General features: G+C 55.7%; 1 protein-coding gene across 2 annotated transcripts in view; it reads right to left on the bottom strand.

Moving 5' to 3' along the window:
- Nucleotides 1-13454, bottom strand: part of CANT1 (calcium activated nucleotidase 1) — a 34054-nt gene extending 20600 nt beyond the window's left edge. Inside the window, exons 1-3 of one of the 2 annotated variants that reach the window (XM_059997580.1) lie at nt 13352-13454; nt 2692-3344; nt 708-911 (exon numbers count right to left, since the gene is read on the bottom strand). In XM_059997580.1, coding sequence (XP_059853563.1) covers nt 708-911; nt 2692-3322 — 835 coding nt within the window. In that variant the 5' untranslated portion in view covers nt 3323-3344; nt 13352-13454. Of the gene's footprint in view, nt 1-707; nt 912-2691; nt 3345-13351 lie in introns of those variants that run through there. The other variant, XM_059997581.1, reaches the window with a different exon arrangement.
- Nucleotides 13455-17933: the final 4479 nt, after the last annotated feature.

The raw sequence follows: 17933 nt of genomic DNA on the forward strand, positions 1-17933 counted from the left end.
CCAGAGTGACTGAGCCCGGGACAGCAGCACAGAGCCCGCGGGGCCGCGCTGAGTCTCTGCTGCGCCACTCTCTGGCCACCCTTCCTCGCCGGCTTCCCCAGCGCTGCCGAGTAGCCATGGCTGCAAGGTCTGTCTGTATTTCGCCTCCTTGGTGCTACTCAAGTGGCGCAAAGGAGAGCGCCAGGGGAAGAGGCACGAGGAACACGCAGGTCCGATCTGTGAAGATGGATCAGGGCAGGTGGGGAGAGGCTGCCTTGAAGCAGAAAAGTATGGGAAGTGAGCCTATCTGGGCGTGAAGCCATGTCCTCAGTCACATGCCGCAGGCCTAGAGGTGACCAGGCCGCTCTAAGCACCACCATCCCCACTACAAACCATGACTCTTGGAAACGAGGGCAAAAAAGCAAAGCTCTGTGCACCTGCTCCCACCACGTCAGATGCGAGGCCTGACCCCAGGGTGGCGACCGGGAGGACGCTGTAGACGGGGCTGCTGTCTGAGCCTGCTGGGCCGTCTGTCTGGGTGAGTTGGGGTGAGAGAAAAAATGTCTCATTGGCCCCTGAACCCAGTGGCCTGGTGGGAGCAACCGTCAGAGACAGCTGAATCGTCAAACAAGGAAGAAGCGAAGCCCATGCTCGGCAAGCAACACGTGGAGGCCACATGCTCGCAGCCACCCGTCTGTGCAGCGCCCGCTCGCGGGCCTGGCTCTCACCTGGCGGCCGGATCCCAGCAGCAGCCCGCAGGGCGTTGTAGCTGGACACCCAGTTCTCGTGGTCCACGCTGCCCCTGCAGCCCACCACCTTCACCCACTCCGGGTTCTCGTTCAGCACCTCCCCCGTGGCGGTGGTCCATTCCTTGCCCAGGCCGCCCACATACAGATGCTCGTCCTTCACAGCCAGCCACTCGGCTTTGAAGCCTGGGGACAGGGAGACAGGGGGCGGGCCTGAGGCGACGGCCAGCCCTCTGCTGGCCTGGCTCCGTGTGTCTGGTCAGGCAAGAGCAGAGAGCCCTCTGGGTCCGCAGCCTTGGGTGTCAGAGGTCCCTCGGGGCGGCAACAAGAGAGCAGAGGCCAGGCCAGCCTGCTGGGAGCTCCACCCCAGAGGGTAGGCGGTTGGGATCCTCTCCTTAGCGCTGACCCCACGGCATTCACGAGGCACAGATGGGCGCCACCTCTGCCTGCTGCCTCTCCCTTCTCTCTCCCGGCCCTCCGGAGCCCCCATATCTTCCTCCCAAACTCACCCCAGAAACCCTGCTGGGACCACCCACCTCACAACCCACGTGAACCCTGCTGCGCCCTGCACAGCCAGAAAGGCCCACCCTCCACTCACAAATCTCCGCGGACCCCAAGCTCCCTGTTTCTCGAGCCGTCAGCCCCGACTCAGACTACGCCCAATCCTAGGAAAGTGTAGGGAAGTGTCAGTCGCACAGAACGCGCCTGCGGTCCTTGAGGCCACACCTGACACATCCCTGAGTCAACTATGTGCAGGCAACCAGAGCTAAGCGGGGCTTGGCGCGGGGGCTCATGGTAGCCACGCCAAACAGCATTTGTTTTCTTAGACGGATTTACTTACTATGAGCTTAGTTTTGAAGGCTGTGTGGGTGCTTTGTTCTTCTAGCGTATTCTCACCTGTTCCTACACCGTGCTCTAAATTGTGCTTGCTTTGCAAATGTTTTGCAAATTTCCTGCCAGCCCGAGGAGCTGGGGCTGCAACCCTCCCTGCAAGATGCTTCTCTGCAGGTGGCTCTGGATGACGGACCACAGGGCAACCCTGAGCTCCCTTTATCCAAGGGGCAAACAGAACTACTGGATGGTGCCCTACACGCCCTGACAGCCTGAGGCAGGAAGCGGACAGCCAATGCTTTCAATAAAACGGTGGCTGAGATAGTCCTGCCAACCTGCCCAGACTTGAGCACACTTGGGAGAGATTTTTATCACCAGGAGAGGGGGAGGAAGAGGGGCGGGGTAGGGCCTGGCAGCGGCCCAGGGAGTTAATGCGATTCCTCCTTTGACCTCAGGCGCCTGCGGTGGAGTTTGGCTTTCTAGAAGGTGCGGACCCACCCGAGGGCACAGGCACGCGCAGAAGTTGGTGCCAACTCTCCTGCCGCCCTGTCCGAAGGCTCTGGGCACTCAGGCTCCCTCTCGCAGCTCTCCTATCCACCTGCTGGCAAACAGCAGAGCAGTGGGGCACAGCCGATGCCAGAGGTCCAGATTCCACTCAAGGGGTGGGGGGCGGTCACTGCTGCTCACACAGACCTTCCTTCTGCTGGGTTTTCAGAAAGGAGACATTTGCTTTTTAATAAAGTCTTCGTTCAAAATGAGAAAATCTGACAACCCGGCTTTAAAGGTGAGGCATGTGGAGGGTGCAGGACGCAGAAAGGGGTGGTTCCTGGGGGCAGTGAGAGCAGCGGCGGCGGAGCCCAGCCCTGCTCCTGGAGAGGCCCTGCCTCCCCCGCAGGCCCCCAGCAGAAGCTCGCGCTCCTGGACACAGATTTGGTCCGAGGTCTCGGAGGCTTCTGCTCACGCTCTGGGGGCCGCAGGTCAGAGGCAGGGAGGAGACTAGATCTCCCTGACGTCCCCTCCCTCTGGACCCGTGACTGCTTCACTGCACACGTGTGCAAACCAAGCCCGCTGAGGCTGACCCAGGACCTGTCCTCTAGCACTGCAACGAGCCCAGGGGACAGATGGCCCGACTGACCTTTCCCCACGGTTCCGTCGCCGTCGGACAGGATCACCCAGGGCACGGCCTTGGAGCCTTCGATCTGGTAGACAACACCTGTCCGGTCATCCACGGAGTAGAGCTTCCCATTGAAGACAATCAGATCCGACAGCTCCATGCCCCGCCCCTTTTCCGCCAGGTGGGACTCCAGGACCTCGCGGCCTTGGTCCCACTCCACGGCCACCCTGTCCCCACTGTCTGACAGGGTCAGATAGCCCTTCTTCAGGTAACTGACCCAGGTGTTTTCCTCCTGGGCCCTTGACTCCGTGTCCAGGTCGGCAATGACAGCGATTCTGTACCGAGTCCCGCCCGGTGTCCTCTGGGGGGCTGATAGGGGGTAGGTGTCATTGTACCGGTCAGCGGATGCCTGGCCGAGCCTCCAGTTGTGGGCATTGGGCACGGGGGGCCGGCCAGGAGGAGGGCGGTGGGCGTAGAGCAGCCAGAGGACGGCGGCACCCAGGAAGGATGGCAGGATCACCTTCCAGCGGGGGCGGAAGCGGGGGTCTGCGGCCTTGGTCATGGACGCCAGCACGGGAAGGCCCCCCACGCTGATCCGGAGGGAGTGCATAGACTCATTCCATTCCAGGGGGTCGGAGGGCTGGACGGGCATCAGACTGAAGGGCAGGCGGGACCTGCAACCCAGGGGGAGAGGAGAAGTCAGCGACGGGCCAGGCACAGCGCTTCCTGCTTCTGTGAGGGCACACGGTCTGAGGCCACCTCAACCAGGGTAAAGAGCACTGCCGCGACTCTGTGCCATTACTACTCCCGTGGCTTAAGTAAACCCCGACTCTAGCAGTATCTGTGTTTACTCTTATTCAGCAAGAAGAAAAGTCTTTCCAAAGCAATGTTATTCCATCTCCTCTATCCCAGCTGGCAAGACAGACAGCTCGGTGAGAGAAGGTTCCGTGCTTTGCAATCTTGCGGGAGGGGCAGCACGTGCTGGGGAGTGGGGTGGGGGTCAGGCAGGACAGGGTAACAGAGAGAGTACAGGTCTGCATTTTAATCCAAGGTCACCTCAGCCGAGAAGCCCTCCCTGACGGCTCTGCTCCCGACGACGGCACTCTCCATCCCCTTCCCTGGCATCTGTCACCACCTGACATCATGTTATAGTTATCAGTTTGTTCACCTGTGTCCCCAACTCCTAGAACAGTGCACAGTGCAGACGCATGCTCACCGAGTGAGTGAGCTGTTACTTCCTCCTGGGTTACGTTTCTGTAACATTCAAATATAAGTATAAAACACATTCAATCCAAACAAAAATAGTTCTGGTTTTGGCAACGTCCGTCCCCTGGCGTCTTTCTGTAATGCAAATGGCTGAGGGACCAGAGTCTGAGGGGCCCTCACCGACTGGAGCCCAGCGTGTCGGCTCCAAGGACAGCGTGCTCGCCACAGCCCATTCCCTGGGCACAGCTCGAGGCACAGCTCCAGAGCGGGTTGTAGCGGCCAGGAACAGCAGCTCCTGTCCCCGGCATAGAGCACGCAGCTCAGCGAGGCCACAGCGGCACCAGGCCGGCGCTGTCTCCGGGGCGGAATCAGCAGAACGCCAGCCCTCGGCCGCTCTCAGTCTCGGCCTCCAGCTGTAACTCAGTAGGTCTCAGCCTGAGAAACTTCCCTCGGGCCACGGAGCATTTCTGCCTTGGCCCCCAAAACAACCAACCGTGTGACTTTCCGTGCAGATGCCCCTCCCTCCACCAGGCAGCAGCTGGGAAGGCTGTGGGGTCTCACGGGGATCTGGCGGCTCTGTGTCACCCCCCACCCTTTGCCCCCCCAATGCAGAGCATGTGGCCCCGCTCCTAGGATGGAAGATCACAGCAACGGGTCCACATGGAAACCAGGCCTTCCCCTTCCCTTGTTTTTTGGACATTCTTAGGTTTCGGCCACAGGGTCAAGTGCAGAAAAGTGACTTCTAAGGAGGAAGCAAGACGCGTGGGGCCCTGCAGAACGGCCTCGGAGCCTTCGTCTCCTTCCCTGGGCACTGGCTCCCAGCTCCCCTCCTGGGAGAGGGCTCCCTCCTCCCCCAGGAAGCAGCCCCCCAAGTTGCCATGCAGCTGCAAGCTGGTCGCTGAGGACTCCGCGGGAGAAACAGGAGTCCCAGCCCCTCCTCTGGTCTCGCCAAACCCAGGCTTCAAAAGCACAGCCAGGCCAAAGCTGCCCTGTGTCCACGTCCAGCCCAGCGTCACCACTGAGCTCTCAATGCCTGCATCTCACCTCCTAGTCAGAATTCTGCCTGCATTTCTAACATGCACTCGCCCACAAATCCTCCCCCCACAGGAAGAGAGGTGGTGATGGAGGAAGGCCATAGTTGCAGTTGCCCTGGTCAAAACTTTCATCGAAACCTTGGGAGGTGGAACTTTCCACCTGAACATACTTTGACAGTAAGTTATGAACCACCACCACCTCGAAAAGCCTAGGCACAGCCCTGGTTCCCCTCCTCGCAGCACCTGCTCCGCCAACAGGCCCTAGCGATCCGGCCACCCCTCTCCTCCCCATCGGCTCCCATCTGCTCTCACGGCCCCTTCTCACTGCAACCACACAGGCCGCCCTCCAGCCCCTGCTGCCACTCCCCTCCCTGACAGCCACTGGTGCCCCGCAGCCAGCGACACCTGCTATTCAAGCCAGTCCCTCTGGCCACGTCATTCCCTGCTTCGTGAGCAAACCCTCGCTACTTACACGACCCCTGCCAGCCCTCACCTCTCCCCAGCGACTGGCCACGCCAGCCTCCCTTCTGTCCCGATGGCCCAGCCGGCCCTCGTCCCCCAGACAGGGCTTGCCATCCTCCCGCCCCGGCTCCTGGCTGTCTCGCTTTCACCTCCTCAGAAGGACTTCCCTGCCCACCCTGTGCCCGCCCACCCTCTACCCCACAGCATCCAGTGCTGAAGGAGTGAAAAATACACCCACTTCCTGAGCAGCCCCTCAGCGTCTTGCCCCTGAGCCCCACCTTAGTTACGCGCAAGCCCATGGCCCTGGATCAGTCCCTGATGGTCGAGTTGCCTCCTGGTCACAGAGCCGCAGGTGCAGTGGACACAGTGTCTGCCAGTGAAGATGTGTCGCCATTGCGATGTGGCGTCCTCACCGCCCCCGGTCAACCCTCTCCCCGTCCCTGAGTCACTATCCTCACTGTCACCAGTGATCCTGTCCCATCTTCCGCCCACTCGCACCCAGTAGAGAATCTGAGGCCACGGTCCAGGAGCCAGTGGAGCCCGCCGGCCACCCAGCCCTGGTCCGGGAGGAGCGCCTCCTGCTCAGGCTCAGTGCAGCCCTGCCTCCTCTTCTGGTTCCTTCCCGCCGTCTGGACTGGTCCAAATCTCCCATCCGAGTCACCGCTCTATCTCCAGATTACACTCGCAGGTACACTGAAAGCGCTCAGTATGTTAGTGGATGAAGGTGAATCCATGAATCTACGAATGAATGGAGAGCCCGCCCCCACCCTGTGACACCTCTGTTCCCCCCCCCCCTTAACCATCCTGGAACAGCATTCACTCTCCCGTCCATGCCAGGGTCTGCCCCCTGCCCCCAGAGATGACCCACCAACAGGCCTGCTCGGGGGGCCCAGCCCCGAGATCAGCCCGTAGGGTGTCTTGTTGCACCTCCTGCCAGCAGGCACGGGGATGTGAGTTGTGACCTGTCTGTGGTCCTCCTCCTGCCTGTCTCTTCTCAGACCCCAAGGCTGGCTCCTTCCCTGCCACCCACCTCTTCTCCTGAATCCACACCTTCCGAGCCTGAATCTTTCCCCGGAATCCAGGCTAGGAGCCCAGCTGCCGAGCTTCCTGTGGCCGGAGCAGGTTCCCCTCAGGAACATACTGCTGGCTGAGAGCACTCCCAGCCCTCAGGGGTCATCCTCAGTCAAAATCACTCACTTCCTCACATCCAGGCAGGTGCCAGGTCCCCTCACCCGTCTGTATCCCACCTCTGGATTCCCGCCCCCACGGCCTCTGCCCTGGTCCTGTCTCACCTTGGCCTCCTGATGACCCAGACCGTCCGGGTCCAACCTGAGTTCTGCCACTTACCAGCCGCATGACCTCAGACAAGTGCCCTGGCTTCTCTGGGCCTCCGTCTCTCCACGTGTGGACTGTGTCTGTGACGTGCTGGCTTCCCAGCGCCACGGCCGCTGGCTCAGATGCTGTAGGCCTTGGCGCTGACTGCCTGCCACTGGCTGGCTGCTTTGTTCCTCACTTTACTAGCACCTTCGCCCACCTGCTGGGGGGGGTGCGGCTTTGCAGGCAAAGCTGGCTAGGTGCCTGCCCATCCCTGCAAGCACCAGGCATTGCTGCAGAGTCAGTGACCTGGACAGCCTGCAAAGCTGAGAATATCCATGCTCCTTCCCCCCCAGGAACAGATCCCCAGGCTAGACCCTCCCCAATCTATCCTGCACACAACTGACAGAAAGATTTTCCTAAAAAGTGAAACTTTACTAGCCCCCAACGCCTTCCTGCTAAAGGACAAGCTCCGCAGCCTGCAGGGAAAGCCTCATCGCCTCGCGTGCGCTCCCCACGCACAGCATGTTGTCTGCGATCCCACGATCCGTGTGCTGAAGCCCTGCCTGGGATGCCTTCTCCACCCGGCCACACGGAACCACCTAGAAGTCCCTGGCTGTCCCATGAGAGTCATGCCTCCGCTGTCCCTTCCCCCTCCTGCCCTGCGTCTGTGAAGTGCCCTTCCCCCACCAGTAAGCGTCCCTCCTGCGGGGGGGCTGACACTGGTCCCAGAGGCACCCAGGCCGAATCCCAGAACCTGTGACTGTCTCCTTCTACGGCAACAGAGACTCTGCAGATGAGAGCAAGTCAAGGGCCTTGCAATGGGGAGATTATCCAGGTGGGGCCGCAAATGCGACGTGTCACAGAAGGGAGACAGAGGGAGACTCGATGACTAAGAAGAGGCCCACAGCCAAGAAACGCAGGGGACCCCCAGAAGCCGGAAAGAGGAGAGGACGGATTGCCCCCTGGCGCCTTCAGTGGGAGCGTGGCCTTGCCCACACCATGATTTCAGCCCAGTGAAATGACATTCAGATGGACTTCTGGCCTCCAGAACTACGAGGGCCAGTGAAGATGTGTCACCATGTGTTCTTTTCAGCCAGCAAGTTTGTGGTGATCTGTCAGGGCAGCCCTAGAAACCAACGCACCCCTGATGTGCCTGCCGCGCCTCTGTGTGAGGCCTCTCTCTGGGCAGGGGCTCTGCCATCTGTCTGGCTGCGATCCGGTCCACAGCCTCCCCACTTGACTCTGAGCCCAGGAGCGAAGGGGCTCTGCTCAGTCAGGTTGGCTCCCAAGACCTAAGGACACCTGGGGTTCGATCACCTTTTGTTAAATAAACAATCATTCAACTGCTCTCAGTGACAGGAGAACTCAGGCTGCCTTCCAGAAAATCCCTTTAGCTTCACCACTGGATCAAAGCCCAACCTTGGTCTCCATCCCTCCTTTAGGATCCCAAGGAATTACTTTTATTTTGTAGAAAAGAAAGTTTACAATCACATGCGTTTTCACGCCATGCCACGGTCTGCTGGTTTATCACCTAAAACTGATGGCGAGCTGCCTGTAGTGTCTTGTTGCTGGAGGTCTGGTGCCAAGCGAGAGCTTGCATTTTCATTAAAAGACCAAACCAAACCAAACCAAACCACGAGAACCAAGAGAAACGAGCCAGCGCAGGTGAGAGGTGAAATGGACAAAGCTGTCCCCAGTAGGGCCGGGCTGACGCTTCTCCCCCTGCCCACGCACCTCCAAACACTACGCAGGTTAAATGTCTGCTTTAGTGTAACAAGAAGTTTGTCGGTCCCACCACGTGCAGCATGATGGGCTGACTTTATATAACCCGGGAAACTGGAACCGAGTTGCTGCAGTAAAAAGTCACAGGCTCTTTCACCAGCCAGGCTCGCCTGTTGAGGGGCCCTGCAGCCAAGTCCTCTCCTGCTCAGAAACCCCAGGGCACGGCACCCCTGCTGGCTTCCTTCTCCATCGCCAGCCCCACTGCAACATCCACAGAAAGAAGTCGCTGATTGTCAAGGGGCAACAACCATCCAGGAGGCTCGAGTCCTAATTTCCTTCCCGGTCCCCCCTCTTTAGGGTGGGTATCAAGAACGGCTCACTGACACTCATGCTTTTCCGGTTTCTGTCAAACTTCCTTAGAAAACAGGCCTGAAACAGCCAGGGGTGGCATTGGGGTCTGTCCACTTGCTAGTGGGTTCCCAGGCCCAAGGAAGGCGGTACGACCTCTTCCTGCATGTCTGTCCAGGGTGACGCCACCTCCCCAACCCAGAAGCAGGAGCCCCTCCGAGGTCTGGTTACGGTTAAGAATGAGGACGGGCTCCGACACCCCTACCTCCACGGGCCATCCTTGCGCCTTTCGCCACTGGACTTAGCAGGGCTTAGACAAAAGCGGGCGGCAACTCTGGACACAGCTGAGGGCCTCTTTCTGTAGCTTCCTTTAGGAACACGGGTGTGACAGGTGGCAGGGCAAACAGGTTTAATGACAGCTGCCAGGGCAAAACTCCTCCCCTTCAGGATCTAGGGAGGCAGGAAGCTACAGGAGGCCCCTCCCAGCTCCCTGTCGCCCAGAGTGGCGGCCACTCTCCTCCCAGCCTCTCACTCCTGCAGAGCAGCTGCCTTCCCTTCCCCGCCTCGGTCTCTGATCTGAAGGGTCCCGGAGAGCGGCATCCAGACAGCAGACGGGCCTCAGAGTTCCTGCTCTGCTCACTGCCCAAGGGCACTTCCTGGTTAGAAAGTCAAGAGCTAATCCCGTCGACATCACTGACTCTTTGGGGCTGCAAAGACAGAGGCCAAGGGCTTCAAAGCCGCAGCGAGACAGCATCTCAAAGGATGCGGGTGATGTGTCTCAGCTCCTTGAGAATGTGACCTGATTCATGGCATTCTTCTGTTCTGGACTCGCCAAGGCTTACTATTTTGTATTTGAAAAGTCCATTTCAAATTTGGACAGGGTGGGCAGCAGAAGGAAACCAGGGAGGAAGGAAAAGGTCCCAGTAGTCCAGTATGTCCTTTAGGGACTCCTGAGGTCAGGGCTGACTCTGCGTGCTACCTAGCTCTGCACCTCCCCTGACTCCTCTCCTTCTCTGCAAACAGGCATTCACAACTGCTTACTGAATCCAGTTAAATACACTTTGAGATAACTTAGTTTTCAGCCCTCTGTCTTGTTTTGAAGTCGCTACCCAAGAGGAGTGAGTTCGTTTTCTGCTGCTGCTGTGACAAATCACTGCAGACTCAGCAGCTTAAACACCACAAACTTTTCAGTCTTGCAGGACAGAAGTCTGACGTGGGTCTCACTAAAATCAAGGGCTGTGTCCCCTCCTGAGGGGCTGGTGGAGAACCTGCTTGCTGGCCTTTTCCAGCTTCTCACGCCGTCCACATTTCACGGCCCCTCCTCCACCTTCAAAGCCGGCAATATTGCATCCCTCTAGCCTTCCTGCCATCATTTCCCTCTGAAGTTCTCCTGTCTCCCTCTTCCACTTTTAAAGACCCTGTGATTACACTGGGACCACCTGAATAATCCAGGATGATTTCCCTATTTAAAGGTTGCCGGTTAACAAGCTTAATTCTGTCTGCTACCTTAATCTCCCTTCGTCACGTGATATATTTGTAGATTCTGGGGGGTCAGGATGTGGACACCTTGGGGGGGCATTATTCTGCCAACCACAAGGAGGGAGACAGGGAAAGAACCTCCAGCTTTTCCCAAGGGGCAGGGCCATTCACACATGGCTCTGTCTCTGGGGCAGGCGGCACAGTGTCAGGTCCATCCACAGTTCCGCAGTTATCCCACCACAGTAGGGCTGCGTGAGCTTCAGTTGTATCGTTAATGTTATACTTGGAGGATTTTTAGCAAAAAGTTATCTTCCCAGTTGGAAGTGAGGTCCCAAACAAAACCACACATCATTGGGGTTGCTTCCCAGAGAGCCCACAAATATGGGGACACAATCACCCCACGATCGACCTGAGTCAGGGCTTGCTCCCACAGTGGAGGTGCACTTGCAAGAACCCATCTTCTCCCCCACTTTTCTCAGTGGCCATCATCACTGGGACTCATTCAACCCTTGGGACCCCTTGGAGCCCTTCTGGGTGGGCTCCAACCTCACCCTCACTCTCACACCGCCAGTAACCGTAGCTGCATCTGGTCTGGCCTCGTCTGCACACTGCCATCTGGAGCCGTACTCCGGCCTCATTCCCCACGACCCATCCTGCCGGCTGAGCACGAATGGAAGTAGGGCTCTGCTTCAGAACCTGGAGCTGTGAGTTCCACTTAATGACTGGACTTACTACAGAGAAACACGTAGGATTCAAAAAAAAAAAAAAAAAAAAAAACTGTAGAAAAAGAGAAAACCGAACATCTTCCCAAACAGATTTCTCTATTATCAGGATTATTTTTTCCTAATTGATCACCTTGGTCTAATAAAAAGGAAAATCAACATAAAAGTCCTTAAAGATCAATATGAAAGTTTTAGATTCCCCTAATGTTGGCATTTAATAAGATCTTTCCGGGAATCTCCACAGTCCGGAGTGTTACTGGAGGGAAAAGAATAATCACTGGCTTTTTTTTTTTTTCTGTGTCCTAGGTACCATTCCACAAACATCTGAACAATAGAGAAATGACTTCCTTATCATAGTGCAGAGCTATTTCAGGACTCTGGACCACATTCCCAGAGCTGAGATACTCTTGTTTTTGAAGGAGAAAACACTAGGGCATTGATCCACCTACCCCCCCCCACAGCTGCCATGAGGATGGCCACATTGCTGCCTGGGAAGTCCCGCGACTCAGATGAAAGGGGCGTGTGTCTGCGGCAGCCTCCAAGTGCTCACCTCAAAGGCCACATTCAGGGAGCGGGGTGGACACAGCCGCTCCTCCTGCACCCTCGGTCCCTCCTCCCTGCCTCTGTGGCTCGGGAATGCCTGGCACATGCTCAGGGTGCCGTCAGACCGGCATGTAAAAAATCCCTCAAGTATCAACGGCTTGAAGTCTATGACACTGCTGTGGGCTATGAAAAAAAGGTGTGACCTACATTTGGTGAACATCTTTAGGGGGAAGATAGGAGACTTTCAGCTAATAGAAGGTATCAATCAGATCATATGGTGGCACAAAGTATACTCGCACGCACGGGATTTCCTCCACCACCCTGTGACGTCACAGTGCCTTCTGTGAGCAGATGAGAAATTTGGATGAGAAAGAGTGAGAAGACAGAGAATCCTGTTCCCAGACCACTGCAGTGGCCTCATGACAGCTCCTGAACAAGTCTACACTTCCCCTGAGTCCTCTCCCGAAGACACTCTCAGGACGCAGCCCCTACCAAGTGCAGAGGGAGGGGCTGGCCAGTCAGTGTGCCTCTCAGGCCGAATAGAGGGCTCATTGAGGCCGGCAGGGAGGGGTCCCCCGGGGAGGCTGCTGGTTGCTCTGGGAGGTGCCCCACCATGCCCACAGGCTCAGGCTGGGCCGTTCCACTGAGAGGCCTGTGGGGTGGGGCTGGGGGCTGGAGGAGGGCCCACAGCCTAATCCAGGAAGATCTTTCTCAATCAAGCTCCTCAAAGGGAGAGGAGGGAGAGGCTGCAGAGACACCCCCCGCCCCAGGCTCCTGAAGGACTGCAGCACTGGCTTCCTTCTCATGGACCCCCTGTGACCCCACGCTTTGGTCAAGTTTTGGTCCTTACACTGAAGAGCCAGCAAGATTCAGTCGACACCAGGAGATGCGCGCTCCCAAACCTACAATCTGTTGAGAACGTGGTGGGAAAAGATGTCAAGCACATACCGCGAGACAGGCAGGCAAAATGGAGCAAGAGTGCTAAGGGACACTGGTCTCCTGGGGGACACGCAGGTGCCCGGGAAAAGATGTGCCTGGCAGACAGAAGGGTGAGCGCAGGTGCAGGTGCCTGCCAAGCCTAGGGACATGAGGGCAAGCGAGAGGCACCAAGCGGCAAGGATGGGCAAGAGGTGCCTGTCCCAGGGATGGTGCCCATCCAGGCCAGATGGGAGGCTGGGAGGAGGGGAGAGGGGAGGATGCACAGTTTGGGTGCAAAAGGAAGAGAAGTGCTGAAGGGAAGGAGAGGAAGGCCTGCTGGGGTGGGGAAGGCTGGCCTGCTGCAGGTATGACAAAGTGCCAGTCAGAGAGGGGAGGGCTCCCTAACTGGTTAGGAGAGGCCCTGCGTAGGTCAGAGGAGCAGCAATGAAATCACAGCAGGCAGGGGAGGGTCGTTCTCAAGGATAGTTAAGCGTCAGAAAGGAAATGCGTCCTTCAGGGTCAGAGGGGGTGATGTCCCACCCTAGTCAGAGCGGGGAGGTGTCCACAAGTCGGGGGTTGGGGCGGGGGGGAGTCTTGCAAGTCTGAGAGGGAGGAGTCCTGCAGTCAGAAAGGGTAGGAGTGCCGCCGTCAGACGGGATAGGTATCTCATAAGTCAGAGGTGGGGAGGTGTCCCGCAAGTCAGAGGAAGTAAGAGTCTTACAAGTCAGAGAGAGGAGGTGTCCGCCACCAGTCGGGAGAAGAGGACAGTTTCTCAAGAGTCAGAGGGAGGCGTCCCACCACAGTCAGCGAGTCAGGGGGCAGGGGCCCCGCTCAGTCAGATGGGGAGGGATCCTGCGGGGCCGGGGTCGGGACGCGGCGGGGTCGGAGGAGGCGGCGGGCGCCGGCGGCCGCGGGCAGGCCGTCACTCACCCGGTGCGGGCTGGCTCCGGGGCCCGCGGGCGGCGGGGCCTCGCTGCGGGAAGTGCCGGGACCTAGCGAGCGGCCGACTTCCGCCCGGCGTGCTCGCCCCGCCTCCGGGCAACACGCTCCCGGCAGCCTCTGTTCTGCGGCTGCGCGCCGGTCGCCGAGTCGGCTGCTGGGAGTTGTAGTTTTTGCTGCTCAGCGAGCGGATCCGGGAGGAGGAGCCGCCGGCCAGGGGATAGAACGGAGGGAGGGGCGCTGGAGTCTGCGCCCACCCGCAGGCTATCTCCGCCGCGTTATTCCGGAACGTTGGCCAAGGCAAAATGGGAAGGGGGTGGGATGAAGGCTATGAGGAAGGGGTTATCATTCCTCGAGCTGAAATTACAGGACCCCTCTCCTGGAGGCAGAGAAGCGTGGGCCCCTTTCTGCCACCCTCATTCTCGGAGAGCCCCTCTCCTTGGCTCTTCTAATCGGCCACATCGGAATGTTGATCCGTTTCCAAAGCAAAGATCAGATCTACAGGCTGTACTGTCCTGGGAGGTGGAGGGTCCTGGGGATGGGGTGGAGGTTTCGCTGCCACTGGTTGGCAATCAACGAATCCTCTCCCAAATCAGGGTCTCTGATTCATCTCGTTTTGCCAGTCTCCTCCCCAGCCCCCGGGGCTGTTTTAATGGAAGTGTTAAAAGGTATCCTGGCCCTTCACCCCCCAAGTCCTGCAATGTGCCTATTTCAGAAATCCTGAAAAAACCTGGTAGCAGTGGCGCGTCACCCAAGAGCTTGACTAGGAGGGTGCCTCAGTGCTCTGCAGGTCTGCACCTGATTCAGCCTTTCGCTGCCTGCAAACAGCCTCGTGTCTCCCAAGAGCTTACAGATGCACAAGGGAAAAATTCAAATTATATAAATGGTGCACAGTGAAAAACAACCCCCGGTCCCGTTCTGCATTCCCTACCCAGAGGCAATCACTATTACTAGTTTCTTCCTAGAGGTATTTTATGACACACAAACTAATCATAAACACATATATTAAATTACCTTGTTAAAAAAATGGAAATGTGCTGAACATGGTTCTGCATTTTTTTTGGGGGGGGGGGAACCTTCTTGAATTCATTTGTTCCATACACCATATATACTGTTATTATTGTAAATTCTTCAAATCTTTTATTTATTAAGATATCTAAATCTATATATGCCTCCCAGCTTAAGAACTAAAACCTTAGCCCTGTTCTCCTGAAAGCTCTTTTGCTACTCCTCCCTCTTCCCAATTCCCTCCCATCCCAAGAGGTAATCACAATCTTGAATGTTGCGTTAATAATCATTCTCCTGCTTGATTTTATAATTTTAGCAAATAGGTATGTATCCCTAAACAACATATATACCTATTATAACTTTTACAACAATGAAATAAAACTCTATGCAGTGGATGAAAGATCAGGTCGCTCCAGAGGTATTATCAGGTGTATTAATTTTGCCCACTGATGGCATTAAATGTCTTTTCATTGCCTGATTACTGAGAGTTTGTGTTTGTTTCTTATATTTTTCGGTCGTTTCTATTTCTTCTTCTGGAGATGCCCCAATATCTCTGTGCTCTTTTTAGGAAAGAATCCATCTTCCCGCATTGATATGTATGCAATGCCAGTTTTGTCATAGATCAAGTTTCCATATACACATGGGTCTGTCTGGGGGCTTTCTGTTGTACTGATATAATTTCTCATAGTAGCTCCAATATCACTTTCCTCATCATTACCTCTTTATAATAAGCCTTCATATGTTGCAGGACAATTCCCCACTCCCTCCCACTATATCCCACCCACCCCAGCCTTTTAGGATTTTGAATGGGATTGCTTTGAATCTGTAGATTAATTGGGAGAGAATTGAGATTTTTATGGTGACGAGTCTTCTACCCACGAGCATGGTTTGCCTTTCTATTTACCGAGGTCTTCTTTAACGTCTTTCAATAAGGTTTGTAATTTTTCACTTCACATTAATGCTTGTTCCATATCATTATATAGAGAGCTGCTTCATTCTCTAGAGAGCCACGTGGTATTCCGCTGTGTGGATGTCCTGTAATTTCTTTTACCAGGCCCCTAATGATGTCCTTTTAGGCTATCTGTGATCTTTCTACATTACAGTGATGCTTCCGGACAAATCCCAGAACTTACTTATTTGAGCACAGTTATAAGTATATCTGTAGGATAAATTCCTAGAAGAAAAATGATTAGATCAAAGGGGACTTGCAACCTCTGGTGAATAGACACTGCCTTCCCGGGAGGCTGTGGCATGGAATTGCCTTCCTCCCAATCTACAATCATGTACAACCAGGTTTTCCTTCTGATTTTCATTGTCCTTGTCTTCTTTGCATCCTAGGAGACTTCACCGTGACCTTCTCCTGGAAATTCTCTCCTCCTTTTGTTTCTGTGGCTCTGCATAAAAAACTAAAAATTCTTCACTTTAATTGTTCATTCACGTGTCTACTTACTCATTCACTCATTCATTTCAGAGTAAAATGCCTAGAATCGTGCAGTCCACCAGGGGGCCCTCCTATTTTGTACATCAAGTAAAGTAGTATTACCTAACCGGTCCGTCTAGGACTATCTCTGTGTAACTGAAAGTGCTGGAAAGGAATTCCCAAAATAGGGGAGTAAATGTTGAGAGATGGAGAAACCGAGGCATGGGGCATTTAATGTCTTGATTAGAGTCGGACAGCATATAAAGGGCAAAAGTAAGACAGTGAGTGTATTTTCCTCTCTCCGACCTCCCATCTTGGCATGGAGTCCAGAGGGCAGTCCTTCTCATAGTGAGAGTGTCTTCTCCAGGTGTAAGGATCACAGCAGATTAGCCTGTTGCATCCTTGCAGTCGCCAATCTGATTCCCACCTGCCCCCAACCCTTCCAGAACACCAGCAGCGCCATCCAGGAGCAATGAGGGTGGGCCAGCGGCCAGGGAGGCTGGGTCTGGCTGCCAAGTTTCCATCTCAGCTCCTTTCCCAACTCCTCACGGAGGCTCTCCCACACCCATCCCTTGGCAGTGGGACGCCACCATCCTAGCCTGCCTGTAGCTACCCTTTGAAACGGAATTCAAGAGTTTGCAATACCAGTCTCTGCCCTTGCCAGTGGGATGGCTGGGCAGCCTGGCCCAAAATAGCTGGGAGAGGCAGAATGTTAGGGCCCCAGAGGGAAAAAATCACAGCGCCGCTAATGACAGGCTGTGCTTATCTGGAACCGAGCGCCTTGCCGACGTTAACCGAGGTCACGTAGTTTTTTCCGAGGATGAGAAAACAAGCAGAGTGAGCACAGGGACATGCCCAGGGAGAGAGAAGGAATTGCCAAACCAGGGAGTGCACAGAATGTGCTGCGTCTGGGCGGGGATTCCAGGGAATGTGCCCCCCTCCCAGCACCGTGAGCCGCTGGGTTTTACGTCCCATGAGCTGCCCTTGTCTGAGAACGTGGAGCCACTGGGGAATGAATGTTCAGGAAGACATTAGGAGTTTGGCTCAGACATCCTTGTGCAGGAGGTATGGGCTCCTAGGGAATTCCAGGATGGGTGTGGCCTACGGCTCTTCTGGGAGCTTAAGAGACCTCTTTGGGCGGGGCGGGCTCATCATTCATCATCATCAGATGGCCTCTGACCCATCTCAGGGCTGATGAAATCTCCCCCAGTCACTGCTGCTGGCTTTGGGTTCTAATTCGTTAATTTCGGTTTTTCACCATGACTCTTGTCCTAGAGCCAGCCCAGACTGCCTGACGGGAAGATATTTGCTGAACTGGGAACATTCCGCCCTGGTTGCTGGGGGCGGGTGGCTTTGGCCACGATGGAGGGAATCAAGCATTGCCAAATCTGTCCTACTTACCACTTTAAAGCAGTAAGGAAGTACCTGACAACGGGCATCAGGGCCCTGGCCAGCTCCATTTGCGTGACATAATATTTCTTTTATTGAGAGCTGACTTTGCTTTCTTTGGGAGCCTAGCCTGGCGAATCTTTGCCCAGTTGCCTGTTGGCTTGAGTTGTGGGCCCTGGTGGCACTACCCAACATGTACTCAGACTTCAGTTCCCATTCTCTGGAACTTCCCTCACCTCTGAGACTTCTCTTTCTCATGAATATCTTGGGAAACCCTAGGCTCTTGTTGCCACATTTAATATCAACACCCCCTAACCCCCAGTTTCTGCCTCAAAAAAATGAGTAATCTCTTCCTAACTCTTGGGAGATGTGGGGACTCAACCCAAGAGGAGAGAGGGAAGATTATACCTGTAAAAACACTGATAGTTATAACGAACATTCTCATGCTTTACCCCAAATCCCCCAGTACAAAAAAACTCTGAAAACGTAGTGTTCCCTTAAATGTGGCACAAAACAAATTTCACGGAACAGTGTGACTTGAACTGTTGGGAGACTGTACATGCCCTTTATTTGTGCCACTTAGGACTATGTACGTGTCTGATGAAGGGGCCCTGCCCAAAGCCTACTGGGTAAGATGCTGTAGTGATAGTTGCGGCCTATTCTAGGCACATCTGTCCTCACGGGTTCCAGTAAGACACCCTGGACCTGGCTCTGCTTTACAGGCAAGGGGCCTAAGGCTCGCCAAGGTAGGGCAGC

Source organism: Delphinus delphis, chromosome 19 (genome assembly GCF_949987515.2).
Source record: "Delphinus delphis chromosome 19, mDelDel1.2, whole genome shotgun sequence".
Taxonomy (NCBI): domain Eukaryota; kingdom Metazoa; phylum Chordata; class Mammalia; order Artiodactyla; family Delphinidae; genus Delphinus; species Delphinus delphis.